This window comes from Amia ocellicauda, chromosome 14 (assembly GCF_036373705.1).
Source record: "Amia ocellicauda isolate fAmiCal2 chromosome 14, fAmiCal2.hap1, whole genome shotgun sequence".
NCBI lineage: Eukaryota > Metazoa > Chordata > Actinopteri > Amiiformes > Amiidae > Amia > Amia ocellicauda.
Genome location: NC_089863.1, coordinates 15058415 through 15075867, shown reverse-complemented (window position 1 = coordinate 15075867; position 17453 = coordinate 15058415). Strand labels below are relative to the sequence as shown.

At 44.1% G+C, this 17453-nt stretch overlaps 2 protein-coding genes across 5 annotated transcripts; both read left to right on the top strand.

The window, feature by feature from the left end:
• The first annotated feature begins 142 nt into the window (after positions 1–142).
• On the top strand, positions 143–2886 carry vkorc1 (vitamin K epoxide reductase complex, subunit 1). The gene is made up of 3 exons (XM_066723216.1): positions 143–636; positions 1573–1682; positions 1949–2886. The coding sequence occupies exons 1-3, from the start codon at positions 446–448 to the stop codon at positions 2158–2160; spliced, it is 513 nt and encodes a 170-aa protein (XP_066579313.1). The 5' UTR covers positions 143–445; the 3' UTR covers positions 2161–2886.
• A 913-nt stretch (positions 2887–3799) lies between these two features.
• Positions 3800–16201, top strand: fus (FUS RNA binding protein). Of its 4 annotated transcripts, none has more exons than XM_066723188.1 (15): positions 3800–3974; positions 5004–5028; positions 5165–5325; positions 5617–5779; positions 6347–6570; positions 7053–7224; positions 10291–10325; positions 13149–13184; positions 13481–13590; positions 13719–13848; positions 14009–14119; positions 14398–14533; positions 14784–14878; positions 15183–15321; positions 15878–16201. In XM_066723188.1, exons 1-15 carry the CDS (start codon positions 3962–3964, stop codon positions 15915–15917), a joined length of 1590 nt encoding a protein of 529 aa, XP_066579285.1. In that variant the 5' UTR covers positions 3800–3961; the 3' UTR covers positions 15918–16201. The 4 variants fall into 4 exon arrangements, with proteins under 4 accessions (XP_066579285.1, XP_066579284.1, XP_066579286.1 ...); XM_066723187.1 differs by having other exon boundaries at positions 13719–13854; XM_066723189.1 differs by lacking the exon at positions 10291–10325 and having other exon boundaries at positions 13719–13854.
• The last annotated feature ends 1252 nt before the right edge of the window (positions 16202–17453 follow it).

The window sequence follows — 17453 nt, the reverse complement described above, 5'->3', positions numbered from 1 at the left end:
AGGTCCATTGGTACTTTGTCTTGTGTAATTCTCAAACAAATAAACCACACTTCCCAGAATGCTCTGCGCCCAGGAAGCATGTCCCGCCCCTTCTGGCGGGGGCGACCAATCAGCAGGCGGACTGAGCCGGCGAGAGGGGAAGGGGCAGCCAATAGGCGAAGAGACTGAAGCCTTTAACACGTCGCCTGTATTATTTCCCCCTGAATTAGTTCTTTCATAAGACGAAGAGTGTAGTTGGTGGAAAGAAAGCAATAGATTATGTAAAAGAAACTAATAAATTGAAAAACATACCGGGGGAAAGAGAAAAGGGAAAGCAAGGCAAACCAGGAAACTGATAGGTGCACAGACAGAAAGAGGGACAAAGACAGACCGGCATTCGCACGCATTTGGAGGCGCCAGGCAGGACTGACCGAGAGGCGCTGCAGGGTCACGCCGCGCTGCGGGCATGTCTGGGCGGCAGGTCGCGTCGGCGCTGCCCCGCTGGGAGAGGGGGGTCCGGCTCCTGCTCTGCGCCGCCGGGCTGGTGCTGTCAGTGTACGCCTACCATGTGGAGACGTCCCGGGAGAGGGACGCCAGCTACCGGGCCATGTGCGACTTCAGCAGCTCCGTGAGCTGCTCCAAAGTGTTCACGTCCCGGTGAGACGCACAGACGACACCCCCCTCTCTCTCTCTCTCTCTCTCTCTCCACCTCCCTGTCACTTTCGATTTTGCATGTTTTTTTGCATTGCATTTGTTTTTTTGTCTTGTATTTGTAAGTTATTGTAAACAACAGCAGCAGTGTTGGTTGTAGTAGTAGTAGCAGCTGCAGTGTTATGCATTTGCTTATTTATTTGTCAATTGCAACTCTTGTTCAATAACACCATTCTGTTGGAAATGTCAAAGCAGAAATCATTGTGTTCTGCATTTTAACTCCACACTAATGCACATCAAAAACCTATGAACTGCAGCGGATTATAATAATTGAATACGCCATTCAGGTTTAACCTATCTCTGTCTATTAGCAGTTAGTTTTGCGCGGTGGTGTATGTATGTATATATCGCACTGGTCAGTTGGAATTTGCCAACGTTCCACAACTCCTGATTGGCTGCGCGGCAGATCAAAGGTCTGACTTCCCAAAACTGCCACGTTCATGGTGCCTGTAGCAAATGCAGGCCACTAGCATGGGAGAGCTTCAGGCTGTGCTGCCATTGGGGGAGTCTGTTACTAATGCACTTAATAGCTAATGAATGAACTGGCCCCTTTAACAAAATGTGAGGCAGTCATTTGTACAAAGACTGATGTGGCTTGCTATTCAACACTGTAGCAGTATGTTCTGTTATACACAGTGTCACTGTATTGCTAAATGCAGGTTAGCTTCGCTCAGTTAGGGCTTCAATATGATTTTCTGCGTATTATTTCCAGTTTAGTGTCCGAGCCCATGTGAAATGGCACTGCAATAGCATTTAGTGCAGGAGATCAATGGGGAGAGGTTGTCTCTGTTTTTGATATGAGTGTGTGTTTGATTTGTGAGATCTTATTTGGGTCTAAACAGTGTGAGGTTTGCTGATGGTGTAATTCCCTCTTCTCTCCAGGTGGGGGCGTGGTTTTGGCCTTGTGGCACCTCTGCTGGGGAGTGACACTGTGTTAAACCAGCCCAACAGCGTGCTGGGAGTCCTCTTTTACCTGCTGCAGCTGGGCCTTGGTAAGACTACCTATAGGTCTTGGACGACTGTTTGACAACAATGGCCGTCTAGTTGTGTATGTGTGTCTGTAGGCTGCAGCTCTGCCACAGTATTGTTTGTCTGTCTGCTAGAGGAAGGACTTGGCATTATTTATTCTATCTTTTTTATTTATTTATTAGCAGACACACTTATCATATTGTGTGTGTTCGCTCTCTGCCACATCCGAGCCTCAGTAAAACTCTGTTTACCTGCCTGCCTCATGTATAGTGCACCTCTCAATCTGCAGGTCAATCATTGTCCAGCAGGGCAGCGCTCTGCCTGGTTCTGTCGTCCTGGTTGTCCGTGGTGGGCTCTCTGTACCTGGCCTGGATCCTGACCTTTGTGCTGCAGGATTTCTGCGTGGTGTGTGTCAGCACCTATCTGCTCAACTTTGTGCTGCTCTACATCAACTTACGCAGGCGGGTGGCACTGCAGCCCAAAAAGGACAAACGGAGCTGAGCCGGACAAGCTGACACAGGGAGTCTATTCTCCTGCTGACTGCCAGAGAATCTGTACTCCTGCAGTCTGACACTGAGCATATACACACCTATTGTAGTGTAACCGCACGTACACTGTAACAAAGTGTACCGTGGCCCAAACAAAGTCAATAGACCCCTAAGAAGAGTGTGAGCCCATTGCTGAATACACATTATGCCCTCTATTCAATTAAATTAAATTCAAAGTGCTTTATTGGTATGACTGATTTAAGCATTTATTCAAGCAATAATGACCATTGTCAAACAATTACACACTGGGGTGAACAGGCGCACAGTGTGAAGGAAAACTATACCAGCTATGAAACTGGTAACAATCCCATCTCTGGGATAACAGAGATACACAAACACAACATCTACCCCATAACAAACCTGTGAAGAGGTATGTAAAGGGAAAGCTGTAGTGCATACCTTTAAAACATTACAAGAATTTATAAAAGCCTGCTCAATGTCTTCAAAGACTGCTGGGACAGATTATTTTAGAAAAGCTTTGTAAACAGTGTCTACAGTACATTCACTTAAAACAATCCTTTCTCTTAAAACTCTTGGAACCAGTTTTAGATGGGTTGGGGGAGTGTCTGTGTCAATTAGTTTGATCTTGTTACGTGGAAAAAAAATCAGTGTTACTTTACTTTTATTCTTTCACCCCCTGTTCCTCCCATCCCCCAAAAATAAAATATTTTTTACAGTCTTTAAAGGGTGAGCGATTATTTTGGTCTGTTTCATATACTGATTTGTACAGCTGGATTTTAACTGGGTAAAGTGCCTAGCTCAAGGGTACAACAGCAGTGTCCCTCCCCTGGGATTCAACCCCCAACCTTCTGCTCAGGACCTTCTGCTCTCTTCCACACTGCTGTTGTGAAAATACCTCCAAAGGCAAATTAAGTGGCATTTGCATCACAATGTGCCAAAGATGTGGGAAAAGTGAGTGAAGGAAAAGCATTACTTCACAGTAAAAGAAAAATGCATGTGTGGTATGATACAACTTTGATTATTTTGAATGCCTTCCTTTCATATCTATTATATACCATGTTTTGCATTCAGACTCTCAGCACAGCTGTCTAATGCAACCATGTCATTTTAAGAAGGGTTTTACTGCCTTTCCTCTGAATAATGGACCACAAACATTTTGATATAGATTATGTACCCAACACTGTAATGTAGAACATATACATATGTCACACAATGAATGCTTGTTTTCTTACACACTGAGGGCTCATTTCACAGACCCAGATTAGCACTAGCTCTGGTATGGTTATCCGAAATTAATAATATGGCTCTGTGAAGCAGGTTTTTCCTGCACGGTTGAGGCCCGACCCCATTTGTGACCACAGCTTTGCTGCAGATTATACTACTTTACCGTGAACATCAAGGGGTGTTCAAACATACATTCAAATATTTTAAAAATATATTCATTCTTAGTAAGTTATTAAACATTATGTTATCCTCTTTATAAAGCTAAACATGTAGTTTCAATGCATGTATTGGTACATATTACACCTTTTACAAATGTATGTATTGTACCGCCGAAGCAGTCCCCCCCGTTTGGAGAGCCAGTGGGCCGGCCCGAGCCTAGGTTTTAAAGTGCTGCACAAAGAGCCGGGTGGCGCAGTTTGTCCTGGAGCGGCAGGCTGTGGGAATCTGTCTGCCCCGTTTGCGCATTCACCTTATTTATTATTATTATTTTCCCCCCCCCGTTTCATTTTAAAGACAGCATTTAACCCAAAGTTTGTTTTTTAAAAACAGCAAGAGACACGATCCCGGACATGGCGTCGAACGGTAAGTTATTCATAGTAAACTGATGCATTTATATTGGTTTTACTGAAGAAAAGAACCGCAACAGTGTTTAGGCCTTTAATAGTAGATTCAAGGTTGGATTTTAACGGTCAAATAAACAATCCAACAAATGAACAAATTAAATGCATTCTACCGTTAAAAAAAGGAAGTTGTCTGTTAAACTAATTGCTTTACATGTATTACAAATACTACACTATAGTTGGCGGATTCAAGGATACAGTATACAAAAAATGTTTTATTGTATGAATTCTTCCCACGTTTTATTTCGGGTTTGGTTTTGAAAATGGCTCATGTAGACTTCCCTTTGTTACTTTGTCTACACAACACTCGTGATTGTATATACAACTTGCCTAGTTTTATTGTGGTCTGCTTGCTATATTCCGGTGTTTTGTTGGGGATCCGGATGAGTATCTGGAAGTTAAACTGGCGCATTTTGCAGACAAAGGATTTCTCATTCTCTACTGGCCGCCATTTTGTCAGTTTGTATGTACGGAGAGCGTCGAGCCAGTAACCGTGTCGTGTTTGTGTCGGTATCTGCCGTGGGTCGTATTAATAACGACCAACGCCGGGCCACCTCGACTCGCTGACCTCGTTTCGTTGTGTTTTTTATTATTAATCCCCGAATCCTCCGGCGATGGAGTCGGATGGAGTGATTGGGTCCACGGCTGCACGCCTGCGTCTATGGCGCACTTCTGTCATCCGGGTGTTTTCAGCGTCTCATTCATTCGTGCAAGATGGACTCTGTTCAACCAGGCTTTCAGTTCACCAGTGCGACCCCGTTTCCCTTCACGTTAAAGTGCGCTACTGCGGTGACTGAAGGCCGCTGCCAAACGCTTTGTGTTTTGTAATGAAATGCTTATTAAAACCAATCCACGCAGTCTGTTTTGCGATGTGAAGGGTTTTTTTATTCAGAGAAGGGTCTTTGTACACTTGGGTGTTTCTTCTGTGTAAAAACTACAACCTGTGTAACTTTAGACACAACATCTGACCACTTTCTGCTTTTCTTTTCAGATTATTCCCAGACTGCTGCCCAGGGGTGAGTATTGTACAGGATCTGCCTCTACACTTAAATGCAATTCAGTTTGTGCCTAGAATATAACGTTTCTGCGCTCTTCTGTGGTATTTGGCACCCTTGTTGTGCTTTTGGTGTCTGACCTCTGTTGCGTTCTCAGGTACGGCTCCTACGGTGGGCAGGCCAGCCAGGGCTACAGCCAGCCGGCTACTCAAGCCTACAGCCAGCAGGGCTATGGAGGCTACGGCCAGGGCACAGAGAGCAACGCTGCCCCGTACAGCCAGGGAGGATATGGCTCCACCTATGGCCAGTCTCAGACAGGTACGCATCGCCAGGGTGTGCATGCACTGCCCCCCCTGCGGTTTCCCAACACTGCTCTAGTTTTTAGGCCATGACTTCCTGTTTTGAATTGGCGAGTGAGTCGGACCTCTCTGGTCCATGGTCTATAGTCCCTCCCCTCCTCTTCCATTCGTACAGCTTCCTTACTGCTGTGTCCGTGTGATCTAGGGCCTGCCCTGTTTATTCCTGCTATATTAGTTTTACACTACCAGTCTGAGCACTGAGGTCTGTGATCAGTGTGTATTAACACTCTGCCCTGCTTTCTTCCTCCAGGTGGCTATGGAGCCCAGCCCCCATCACAGGGCTATAACCAGTCCAGCCAATCCTACGGCTCAGGGGGCTACAGCAGCAACCAGCCACCCCAGAGCAGCTACAATCAGCAGTCCTCTTACCCGGGCTATGGCCAGCAGCCTTCCACAGCCACCTCTACTGCCAGGTAACTTGCTGCACAGTATACACACTGGCACTCCTGCACAATAGTAATTTAGTTTCTATAGTCACACTAGTGCCCATCAAGCATGAGTTATCAGTGATGGGTGTCTTGGTGCTCCAATATAAAGATCTCCACTGAACAGTAATGTGACCTGACTAATTAACTGAATTGCAGCACCAAGATGGATGAGGAATGAAGATGGGACTTTGTGTGTAGGCTGTTCTATTCCAGCACCTGTAAAGGTCTGCAATAAATGTCAGGAGTGGATTTATTGCATGCTGTGTTACAAGAAACTGCTGTTGTCAACTACTTCCTGCTCGATAAGGAATTAGTCGGCTTAAAAATACACAAGCTCTCTCACAAACATACAGAGAGGAGTAATGTAAGCAGCTGGTGGACACTGGGCATGTGCAGCAGAAGCAAGTACTGGAAAATTGTGGCCCTTTGCCCATTTAGAGGTCAAGGAACTGGGGGAGACCCTGGGGAGCTGCACGTTTGTACTCCTTTTGAATGGAGGTGGAAAGTTGCTTGCAATTGGCTGTGATTAAAATTCCCTCCCTCTTTCTCCAGCTATGGTAGCAGCTCCCAGACGGCGACTTATGGGCAGCCCCAGAGCGGGGGAGGCTATGGTGGGCAGCAGGGGGGCTACGGCAGTGGCAGTCAGCAGCAGCCGCCGCAGCAGCAGCAGCAGCAACAGAGCCAACATGGTGGGGCACCCTACAGCCAGCAGCCCAGTTACAACTCTCCGCCACCCCAGAGCTACAGCCAGCAGGGCCAGTATGGTCAGGGAGGAGGTGAGTGCCACACACTACTACAATCAGTCCTGGTCACCCCAGATCCCGGAGAGTTGTCTTTCCTGCAGTTTTTCATAGGTCTCCATAAAGCAATTGCTAGTTTTCATTAGGCCTGCTTTGAATAAACTGCTTAGAGGATTTTGAAAGCCATTTGGAAGATACTCTCTCTCCAGGACCTGGGCTGGCCAGTCCTGCGGTACAGGAGGTAAAAATATTGGCACTACACAGATTGGGATGCTCCGCAACTCCAATGGTGTATGCCTTTTGTTATAAAAGAAACCTGGGCTTTTAGTCTTCCGAAATAGGGTTGGACGAATGCTGTTTTTCTGTGCAGATATTGTTAGTCTCGGATTTGTTTTGTGACTCGGTGTGGTAAATGTCCTGGTGAGTCTTTGATTGAAAGAGTCCCCTTTTTGCTCGTATGCAAATTTGCCACAGTCCAGTACTTTCCATCATCTACATTCATCCTATTCCTCTTTCAGGATACGGACAGGATGCTCCCCCGATGGGCGGAGGTGGTGGCTATGGGGGACAGGAAGGAGGCTTTGGTCAGGATGGGCGCGGCCGGGGCCGTGGGGGCGGTGGTTTCGGAGGACGTGGAGGGGGATTTGACAGAGGCAGCCGGGGCGGGCCTAGGGGCCGAGGAGGAATGGGGTAGGTCCACCCGCCGGTCCATCGAGCAGTCGCCAAGGCAAATGTATTGCAATGCTGTACTAACACTTCTCAGCCAATCATGTTGCACAGAGACTGCATAACAGCCATTCGTCTACAGACTTTGGTTGGTTGAGGGGTGGGAGTAATCATGGGCTGAAGCCACTTGATGGAAGTGATGGTTGAACCAGCTGTCACCCAGGAGCTGTTCAGCCTTTCATATTAACATGTTACACAGTGTGACAGAAATGCACACCGTGTTAACTTGTTAAGAGATTGTACTTCATGATGCATACTTTCTGACCAAGAATATTAGTGTCTAGTCTTTTTTTTTTTTTTTTTTGGTCAAGGGCCAAAGTTACTGTAAAACTAATCTAAAGGTGTTAACTGGTTACGGGAAGTATCTTAATTACTCAGTGTGGAGATTGTGAAGAAGGGACAGGTGGAGTCCCTCCTTGTATCAAGTGATTACCAAAACAAAAAGTGGTTCTTGTCACTCGGTGTTTGACTATAACTTGCAAACCTAATTTACACAGGGAACCTCAATGGTGTTTGTCTTAAGATTCAAGTTTCAATACACATTCAAATCACTGGTTAATTCCTGCTACATTTTTTTTTTATATTCTTGAAGTGTATGAGACTAAAGTACATTTTAAATGCCACATATGGGCTATAACATAATGTTTGACCTTCTCCAGACACCTTTATTCTGGGTACAGGTTTGGTATTTATATCCATTTGTTGTTCAGGCCACAGAGGTAAACTTTTTTCTTTTTTTTATTAAACCTTTGAAGAATTGAAACTACTTGGTTTCACATCTGTGTTTGTGGTGAGCGGTGAGTTTCACATTTTTCAGCAGGGGTTTGAGTAAACTCTCATGGCTGAAGGTTATAAACTTAACACTCATTGAGCGTCTCATCGCAGGCTAATTTTAAAAGGAGGGAGGGGGAGGAAAACAGTATGTTGAAAATGAGTTTCTCATTGCCTGTTTGGGTCAGTCCTCACAACTGTTCCAAAACTAAATGACAGTCTTCACCAATGTGTAAGAGTGAAACCAGTGAGGGTACCTCTTAAACCTCTGCTATGTACAGGTGCTCCAGCCTGCTTTCAGAGTTAAGCACAGGTTAATGTTTAGCACTTCCTGTCTGCTTGTCTTGTCATGTGTTCACCTGATTTTTATACACTATTTGGTCAAACCTACAGGGAACTATTTGTGCTTCACCATAGTACATAGAAGGTATTATGTCCGTAAATGTATACTAAAACTATTCTAAACTACTACAGGTCACTTGCTGGTCGATGCTGTGTGATTTTGGGTTATTGATCCCTTCTAATCTACTTTGTTTTTGCAGGCTGTTTTTTGTTCTGTTGCTGTTGTACCTGCCTTTTAAATGAATGCTACACTCTACATTTCACTCTACAGAGTTGAAATTGGGTTGGTGTGAGACTGACAGATAAATTCTGTAGGTTACTTTACTCCCAATTAAAACTTGTGCTAAATTCATACTCAGATTTTAATGGATCCTCTTCAGATGTAAGAATCATACTGGCTCAGTATTAAAAGGCAGGTAGATTAGCAGAACAGTGTTTGTACACACACTGACTGGCCAACTTAGGATCAGTGTCCTATTGGGTTAATTAGTTGCAAACCAAAATGTCAAGGTACTTTTATATTTAATAAAACCACTGTTCATGCAAATTTGATCACCGGTTAAGCTCCTGGTATTTCACAATGTGTTCATTAGCATGGTTACAAAACTACCTAGTTTTAACAAGGGAGAAGCTTACTGATCAGTGGTGCTTTGTGAGACGTGGCTCCAGTGAGACTTTCCTTTATCAAGTGGCCAAGCAGTGAGTGTTTCTCTATGGTAAGGGGCTGAAATCCCTGGTCCTGGAGTACCTCATCTTCCAAGGCTTTCATTCCAGCAGAACTCAATTTAAACTATTCATATAGTTTCAGACATTTAACTTTTGCAGATTTCCTGTTACGTGCACAGTATGAAAATACTTCAATTCTGAGTTTAAAGGTTTTTCTTTTTATCAATTGGAGTTCTGTTGGAAAGAATCTAACTTGCTGCAGTAATCCAGGACCAGGACTGAAGAGCTCTGCTCTGTAGAAATTATCTATTTAACCCCCCTCCCTCCCCTTCACCTTTATCCCACAGTTCCAGTGCAGTTGTTGACTTGCTTTTCTCTTGTATGTTTAATGAATCTCTACATCTCTTGTCGCAGGGGTTTTTCAAAAGCTTTACTGCAACAAGCAGCGCCATTAACCCAAAAACCACACCAACAACACACTTATCCTATTCTGTGTATGGGGATGTCAGGGTGTATTAGGAATGGAGAAGGAGAGTTAGACAGAGGGAGGTTTAAGTTCCAATTTTGAAGTGGCACAATTTAAATCGGTTTGCCGCCAGAACTTCTAGCCAGAACCTATGACTTAATCGAATACGCTACACCCTGTAAGAACTGAGAAACTAAAGGAACAGAGCCGTCATGTTTTTTTTCTATATATAAATCTGAACTGGTCCATTCCTTTACCCTGCTGAAAAAACCAATCGTTCTACCCAGTGGTTTTCATAATGCACTCAGTTTTACAAGTGTCCATTTCAGTGTTTTGAGAAAGGGGGATTGTATTTCAAATTCCTAGGTAGGCAGGTGGGTGTTTCAAATCAGACTTTGAAACTTAACACATCCAGTTTCTTTAGCAAAGTTGCTGTTTGGGGACCAATGTGATCCTTAAAATGTTTTAGGGGGTTTTGGTTCTAGTGAAGTGTCTGGTTTCAGAACATTGATGCACTAAGGTGCCTGAATCCCAAAATGTAAAGTACGATGGGAAATGTGGTTAACTTGTTTAGACCACACTGGCTTAAATGACCAGCCAGTGTAAGGGAGGGGGAGGTGACCAACTGAAGTGAGTGACAGGGAGAGAGTGACAGAAAAGGTGAAGGAAAAAGATGGGAGGGAGGGAGGTGTGGAAAGACCTGTGTGTTTAAGATAAAAAAAAAAAAAAAAAGGCGATGAGAAACCGGCCCCGTCTTCAATACGTCTCGCTTTTCTCTTCATCAGAATGGGGGATCGAGGAGGATTCAATAAGTATGGTGGTAAGTCCAACAACCAACGCAATAGTTTGCATTTCACAATTTGGGGGGTGGTGAGGGTGGAGCAAGGGCTGTGGTTCTGTGGGAGGGGATTGTGGGGTTGGGGGGTGGTGATTTCAATCTGGACAGCCCATTTATTGATGTATTCAGTCCCAGGTCTCTTGTACAGTTTTCTGAAACATGTTCTACATTGCCAACTGAGACTTTCACCAACTCGCATGCACTTCCATGTTTTATTCATGATCGGAGGTTGTGCTGGTTCTAGTACAGCTCTCGAACCAACCAGTGTCATTCAGGAATGCATTATCATGGTATTCTATCGCATCTTGTAGGTTTTTGCTCTGGTAAGGGTCATAGTTCTGAACTGCACAAAACCTACAAACGATCTCTGTAGTTGTTGCCTGTGAGGGTTCAAACAGTTCGTGGTTTACCTGCTTACTGCTAAAGGTGGAGAGGAGTAAAGCTGCTCAGCCTCGTGCCTGGGTTCATGGGGGAGCTGAAAGAGCAACTTGAGGTTGCAGACTGTCTTGCCAGACTTGTGGTCTGAGTGCTGTGGTTGTTCTCAAATATAAATAAGCAAATGTGTGGTGCTACTCAATCACGTTCTGATTTAAATTGCAATCATTTAAAATATAAATGGTTCTAGTCTTTAACTTTTGAGATTCAATCAGCCAAGGACACTTGACATAACCTTGTGAACATCCAATAAAATGCCACATTATAATAGCTGGAAGGTTAGTGTTCTCCGTGATAGAGGAAGTAAGTTGAATTAAATCTCCATGGTAAAGGCTTTTTAATGAAGCTTGCCAAAAGGTCTTCACCCTTGAGTTAAAGGGAAGGGGAGTGTTCTGGTTTTAATTTTAATGTCTGGCACAATATTTTATCTTCAATATTTATAATGTGAATGTAGGTTTAAAGTTAAAGGATTCAATGAGAAATGTTCCTTTCTACACAAGTACAGCTCATCCAGTGAATTGATTCTGGGTGGAGTGGGTGGGTGTTTACTGGGTGTTTTGTCAAATAAGGTTGCCGGAATTGGAACCAAATTTCAGTCAAGTTGGTGTGGATTAATCAATTTTAAATTTAAAGCACGTACACTTACATTTTGGTTTCAGATTTAAAGTAGAGGGCAGTTTTATTATTTTTTTTTTTGAAAAGGTGTACAGTTCAATATAATGCTAATCTGTATAGGCTCCAAGACCATAATATGTAGCTCTGTGACTTAAAGCTATAGGGTTTATTGTAAAGATGCAACTTTTAATATCTAAGTGAATGTTTTAAGGATGGTCTTGTCCTGTAAGAACAAACAAACTCTCTAGGTGGTTTGTCTCGAAGTATTGTCAATCTCTCCGTAAGTCTTTTAAGAACAGGCCATTGTCGGGTGCGTTACTTAATGGTGTGGTTTCTGAGTGGATAAATCACGTACATTGGTAACTTTCAAGTTGTGCACTGACCTGAAAATAGATCTGTATAGGAGTTGGGTCCTTAAAACCCTGTGGTGGTTTTGTATCTGTAAAATGAAAGTCATATTGGAAAGTTGCTCTCCTTCTAGATGGCTGTATACTGAACATTCCCAAATGTAGGTGTGCTTCACGAATGTGCATCTTAAACATTTGCTCAAGGTGATCACTTCAAGGGGAACAATACTTGTGTACATGTTTTGCAAAAATCTAACATTACACAGTGTGTAAGTGTAGAAGGATGGATTCAAGATTCTCAATGTTTGGGTGTGTGAACCACCAGTGTTTCTGGTGTTTTGGTTTTGAGGTAAGAAGTTCAGGCTGTATACTTTGAAATGGTGGTATAAGCCTGCAAGGCTTAATTTCATTGTGTGGGAGGGGTGGGGAATTGTGTGGTTTCATATTGAAACTCCAGTATCTCCCAGTGTGTTTTGCAAGTGACTCTGAGAATGGGTCCAGTACCCAGACTGGGGTGGTTGTAACAAATGTATGTAAAGGTTTAGATTTGAGAGAGGCAGGGGTTAAAAAATGTTGGGGTTCTCAAACATTCAAGTTTACAAGGGTGGTTATTAAAACGCATGGTTTCACTTTGGTTCCAGAAAACTTAAAGCTGTAAAAAGTGATGGTTTTTAATTTTACATTCACCGGTATTGAACAGTCAACTTGTATAGTCCTTTGTCAGGGGTGTATTGCATGTTACTTGATTTTTTTTTTAAGGACCTTGGTGTAGAACTTAAGAGGAGGGGGGGGAACAAATCCAAATGGTTTCCTTGGAGTGTTAAATGGAGAAATTAAGTTTCATAGTCCTGTTTGTAATGGAAAAATGCATGTTGCTCACTAGGTGTTGTGACCTTGGTAATACTGTTGTCGCAGGTTTCTTTAAAACCATATTTGAAACAAATGGACTGTGGCTTTATCAGTGGATACAGCTGAACATGTCTGAAATCTCATGAAATGCTATGTTCAAAAATGGTCTACCTATTCCCTGGGTTCAGAGTTTATAAAAGCAAATGGTTACTTTGTACTTCATACTTATTTAAAGGGGACTAATGCATGTCTTATTGGGAATTAACAGAAGAGTTGAAATTGTAATCTTTTAATGGTATCATGTAGTGTAAACCTAATGTGCCATTATGTGATTGTATAGAAACGCGCACGTTTTTTTTTTTTAGGGCATCTTTTTATTAAGGGACCACTGCATGATCCCGGTGTGGCTGTACTACTGTTAACGGGTGTGTGGATGGGTTTCTGTTCCTGGGACAATGCCCATGTTCATGGCAAAAGGCAATGTGTGGAAGACTATGTTGCTCAGTCATCAGTCTCTCTGTACTTAAGTCTTCTCTCCCTCTCTTTCCCTCTCCTTAAGGACCTAGAGACCAGGGACCTGGGGGCCCCAATCCCAGTAAGTACTCTTGGAGTTGGTAATTACATTACTTTTATGGTGTAATGCATTGCTTGAGCCTTGTACGGTCTTGCTTTTTTGCTGTGGCACTTGTTTCCCTGTAGTTTCAGTTCTGCTGCTCCAATGAAGTTTCTTATGGGGGGGTTGCAGCCTTCCCACACTAATGCTGCGCTATAAATGCACAAATCCATGTGTGCTCATTGACACCCAGTTATAATGTTAACATCCTGTGGTTATACTTCTGGCTGATTTAAATCACTATTGGTGTAACGGACCTCTCCCTCTGTCCACTACAGTGCAAGAGCAGGATAACTCGGATAACAACACCATCTTTGTCCAGGGTCTGGGAGACAGCTGCACCGTGGACTCGGTGGCTGACTTCTTCAAGCAGATTGGTATCATTAAGGTACAGCACACCCAGATCGTTCTCATCAAGTGTTCCGAGTTTCTGCAATAAACCCCCTTGCTTGTGCCGCTAACCTGCTATGGTGTCCCATAGTGTCTGCTTCAACTGTGTCCCATTTCTGCTCCCAGATCAACAAGAAAACCGGCCTGCCTATGATCAACCTGTACACTGATCGGGAGACGGGGAAGCTGAAGGGAGAAGCCACGGTCTCCTTCGATGACCCCCCCTCCGCCAAGGCAGCCATCGACTGGTTTGATGGTGAGGGTATTGAACATTTTCCTTATTCTACTATGGGTGGGTGAATGGCAAATTAGGGGTTCAGTGAATTTGCCTTATATCTAAACATTCCACAAACACCGCTGATGGTGGTGTTGGTTGCCCCCCCCCGAATAGGTCTTAATTGAATGTCTCTCCTCAGGTAAGGAGTTCAATGGAAATCCTATCAAGGTGTCCTTCGCTACACGCAGGGCGGACTTCGGACGAGGCGGCGGCAACATGAGGGGCGGACGAGGCCGGGGAGGTGAGTCCTGTACGTTGGTCCAGCCGCCCGTCCTCTCTCCTATCCTGCAGTTTCTTTGCTGTATTTCCCGTTTGATCTGTTAAAGCTTCACATCTGTGGCATCTGTACTGCCTGCTGTGTGAAACCCTTGTGAACCACACCAAGTAACCATGGTCTAGTTGATCTGCATTTACTGTCCACTCAGTCTTTATTGCAAAGCTTGGTGCAGGGTCCACCTACACAGTTGGCAGTTACGTTTAATGGTACCTGTATTAACCCCCCTGCTCTACGTCTTCATCTCGTCTCAGGGCCCATGGGTAGAGGAGGAGGTGGGTTTGGAGGTGGCCGGGGAGGCGGCTATCCCAGCAACAATGGAGGTGGTGGCGGCGGCGGTGGAGGAGGAGGAGGACAGCAGAGGGCCGGAGACTGGAAGTGCTCAAACCCGTGAGTTGTTGGACCATTACCTCTGAGACCGATGCCCTTTGGTTTGTGTTTGTGCATCTAGAACTTGGTTGTCTTGCACTAATTGAAGCATTGTCTATTTTTAACCTACCTTTTATAGTATTTGTTTTGTTTAAGTGGATGTTAAGCAGTGTCTTTACCTCTTCCAGGGTACAGATCCTCTCAAGTGCATCTCTACCAGTTAGACCTGTAGTCCCCATTATCAATATTAACCTTTTGCTCTTCCATGCAGGGTGTGTGGTAATCTGAACTTCTCCTGGAGGAATGAGTGTAATCAGTGCAAAGCCCCCAAGCCAGAAGGGGCAGGAGGGCTCCCCCCAATGGGAGGTGAGTGTCAATGCAAGGACTTCTCAAATGTTTCTCCTCTTTCCCCCCCCCCATATTTTGCTTCCTTGCTCTACAGTGGGTTAGTCCGTCTTTTGATCACCATTTAACACAATAGTATTCCTATGCATACCCCTCCCTTTAGCACACAGCAAGGGCTTAACGGATATCTGCACTTGGCAACTCACTGTACTTGGATTTATGTGTTATGTACAAAACGCATTGCCTACTGTGCTTTGAAATGACTGTGTAAACGGTCGCCTTTGAGGGTGTCTGAAAAATCTTAACCCTGCCCTCTCTCACCCAGGTGGATATGGCGGTGACAGAGGTGGCCGTGGTGGATTTGACCGAGGTGGCTTCCGTGGCCGAGGGGGAGACCGTGGGGGCTTCCGAGGGGGCCGTGGAGGAGACCGCGGCGGCTTTGGTCCGGGCAAAATGGACGGCAGGTAAGGCCAACCTTCCCTGTACAGCAGTGCTCAAACTAACATTGTTTCTCAGACCTCAAATATCTCTAAATACCAGATGACCAAAATGTAATGTTGATTAACAGGAAATGAACGCTTATTTGAGGCATAGATCTTTACCCACAATAACCTACAACCCTGAAACCTGCACATGCACTACAGACCCCGTCCTCTCCAGTTTTCCATCCTAATGGGATGAAGGGTGTTGCATCGCCAGTAAGAAATTTTGGATGAGTTTTGGTTTTATTTAATTGTGGAAAGTTTATCCAATTAACTTAATGACTGAAATGCAAGGTATGAACTGAACGGTCAGAATTTCCATATCAAACTCTGCATCGGTCTGGGAATTGCACTGAGAACCGCCGGTCTGAATGAACCCTGAATTTTAGAAACCTCCGTCACGAGGTTCTTGCCTCAAGCTTGCATAATGCAGACTATGTTGAATATTAAGAGATGTCTTGCTTAACACAGTTACTATAGACTTCACATTGTTTACAGGGGCATTCCTGCTCTAAACTCTGTTTGCTTTTTCTTGCAGAGGAGAGCACAGACAGGATCGCAGAGACAGGCCGTACTAATCTCCTCTGTCGATCACTGGGACCAGTATTCCACCTCCTACCCTCACCCCTCTGACGTCCTCTGTAAAATCCCCTCCACCCACCCCGGTTTCTTTTTGTTTTGTTTTTTATATACATTGTGTTTTTAAGTTGTTGCTCAGTTTGTCCATGTCTGCCCAGCCTTTGGGAGTCCTGTTGAGTTTTTTGTAAACTTGCTTGTTTTTAAAATCTTGCCATTTTGAATAACTGTTGGGTTTGAAGAAAACTACATGAAAATCAAAATTAAAAATTTAAAAATGACATGACTTGCTGGTGTCCTAGCCTTTTATTTCCTTAACTTTGTACTGGTACTGTACTGCTCCCCTGAAACCAGAATGGGTATTCAGTTTACAAATGCCCTGACTTAGCAGTTTAGTAAAGGTAATCTAAACCCTTTACATCTTTCTACCCAGACGTTACATTTCCTGTAGCACAGGGTAGGCTCTCAATGACTATGTTCACATGCTCAATATTTGGTCATTCAGAATCAATGCCGAATGGACATTCATGAGGTATATTGTGGGTACTTGTTTGTGTCAATCGTATAACCTGAAGAAGCTAATCTGTGACCGGTGTTTTGCCATGCAGTTTGCCTTTTCTCTCCTGAGAGTCGTGATGCTTTGCATTATGTGTATCTTGCTGGCTTTAGTCATTTTCTTGTACTTGAGATGAAGCAATTGGAAACTCATCCTACTATTCAGATGGCGATGAAGTAGAGGTATTGACTTCAAATGTCTTGACTGTGTACAGCAATAAATCTACCTCTACCCCAAAGTCATGTTTCCAGTGGGTGAAAAGGCATAATAAGGACTGGTGGGGAAGAGTTGTCATTCAGAATTTAAATTTGGTCAATGAATACTAATGCAATTTTAAAACTACACAATTACCAGTCTTCAGTATTTAACAAGGATTTCCAAATGATGGAAATATGTACAAGTTGTAAACATTGCTCAAATGATCTAAAGTGAAGGTCAATTCTGCATTAGCAGATGGACCTAGTCTTAATTCAGTTTGGTAGTTTGACAACACTGATGTGTGGGAGTAGGGGAATGTGATTTAATTTGGCTTATTCTCTTTACTTCCGGAATGACTGGTCTGGAGCCCAGTCAAGCCTGTCAAACTGCTAAAAGTGTGAGATGGCTCCCTGTATCACCTGCACAGAGTTTTAGGTGCAACGTCTAGTGTCCGCTAGTTGGATGTCGGATCGGATGAAGGTTTTGTATGCTTCAGATGACCAACGGCCGAGAGACTTAATCAGGTGATCTGGTATTTCTTTGTGTGCAGCGGATGAGACTGCTGCGATACAAATTAAGTGGCCAGAAAATTGTTTGGTGGGGAACATCGGTTTGTGTCCTAGCCTGCCGGAGATGAAAGAGGAACAAGTGCCATGTAATGACCTGTCCTTTCTTGTTTATGAATAACGGGTCGCTGTGTGTGGATCCTTAGCAGTGCTGGAGTTGTTGGAAGGAGGTGAGAGGTTCCTAGGGGCAGAATTGTGTCTGAACAAATACATGAAGG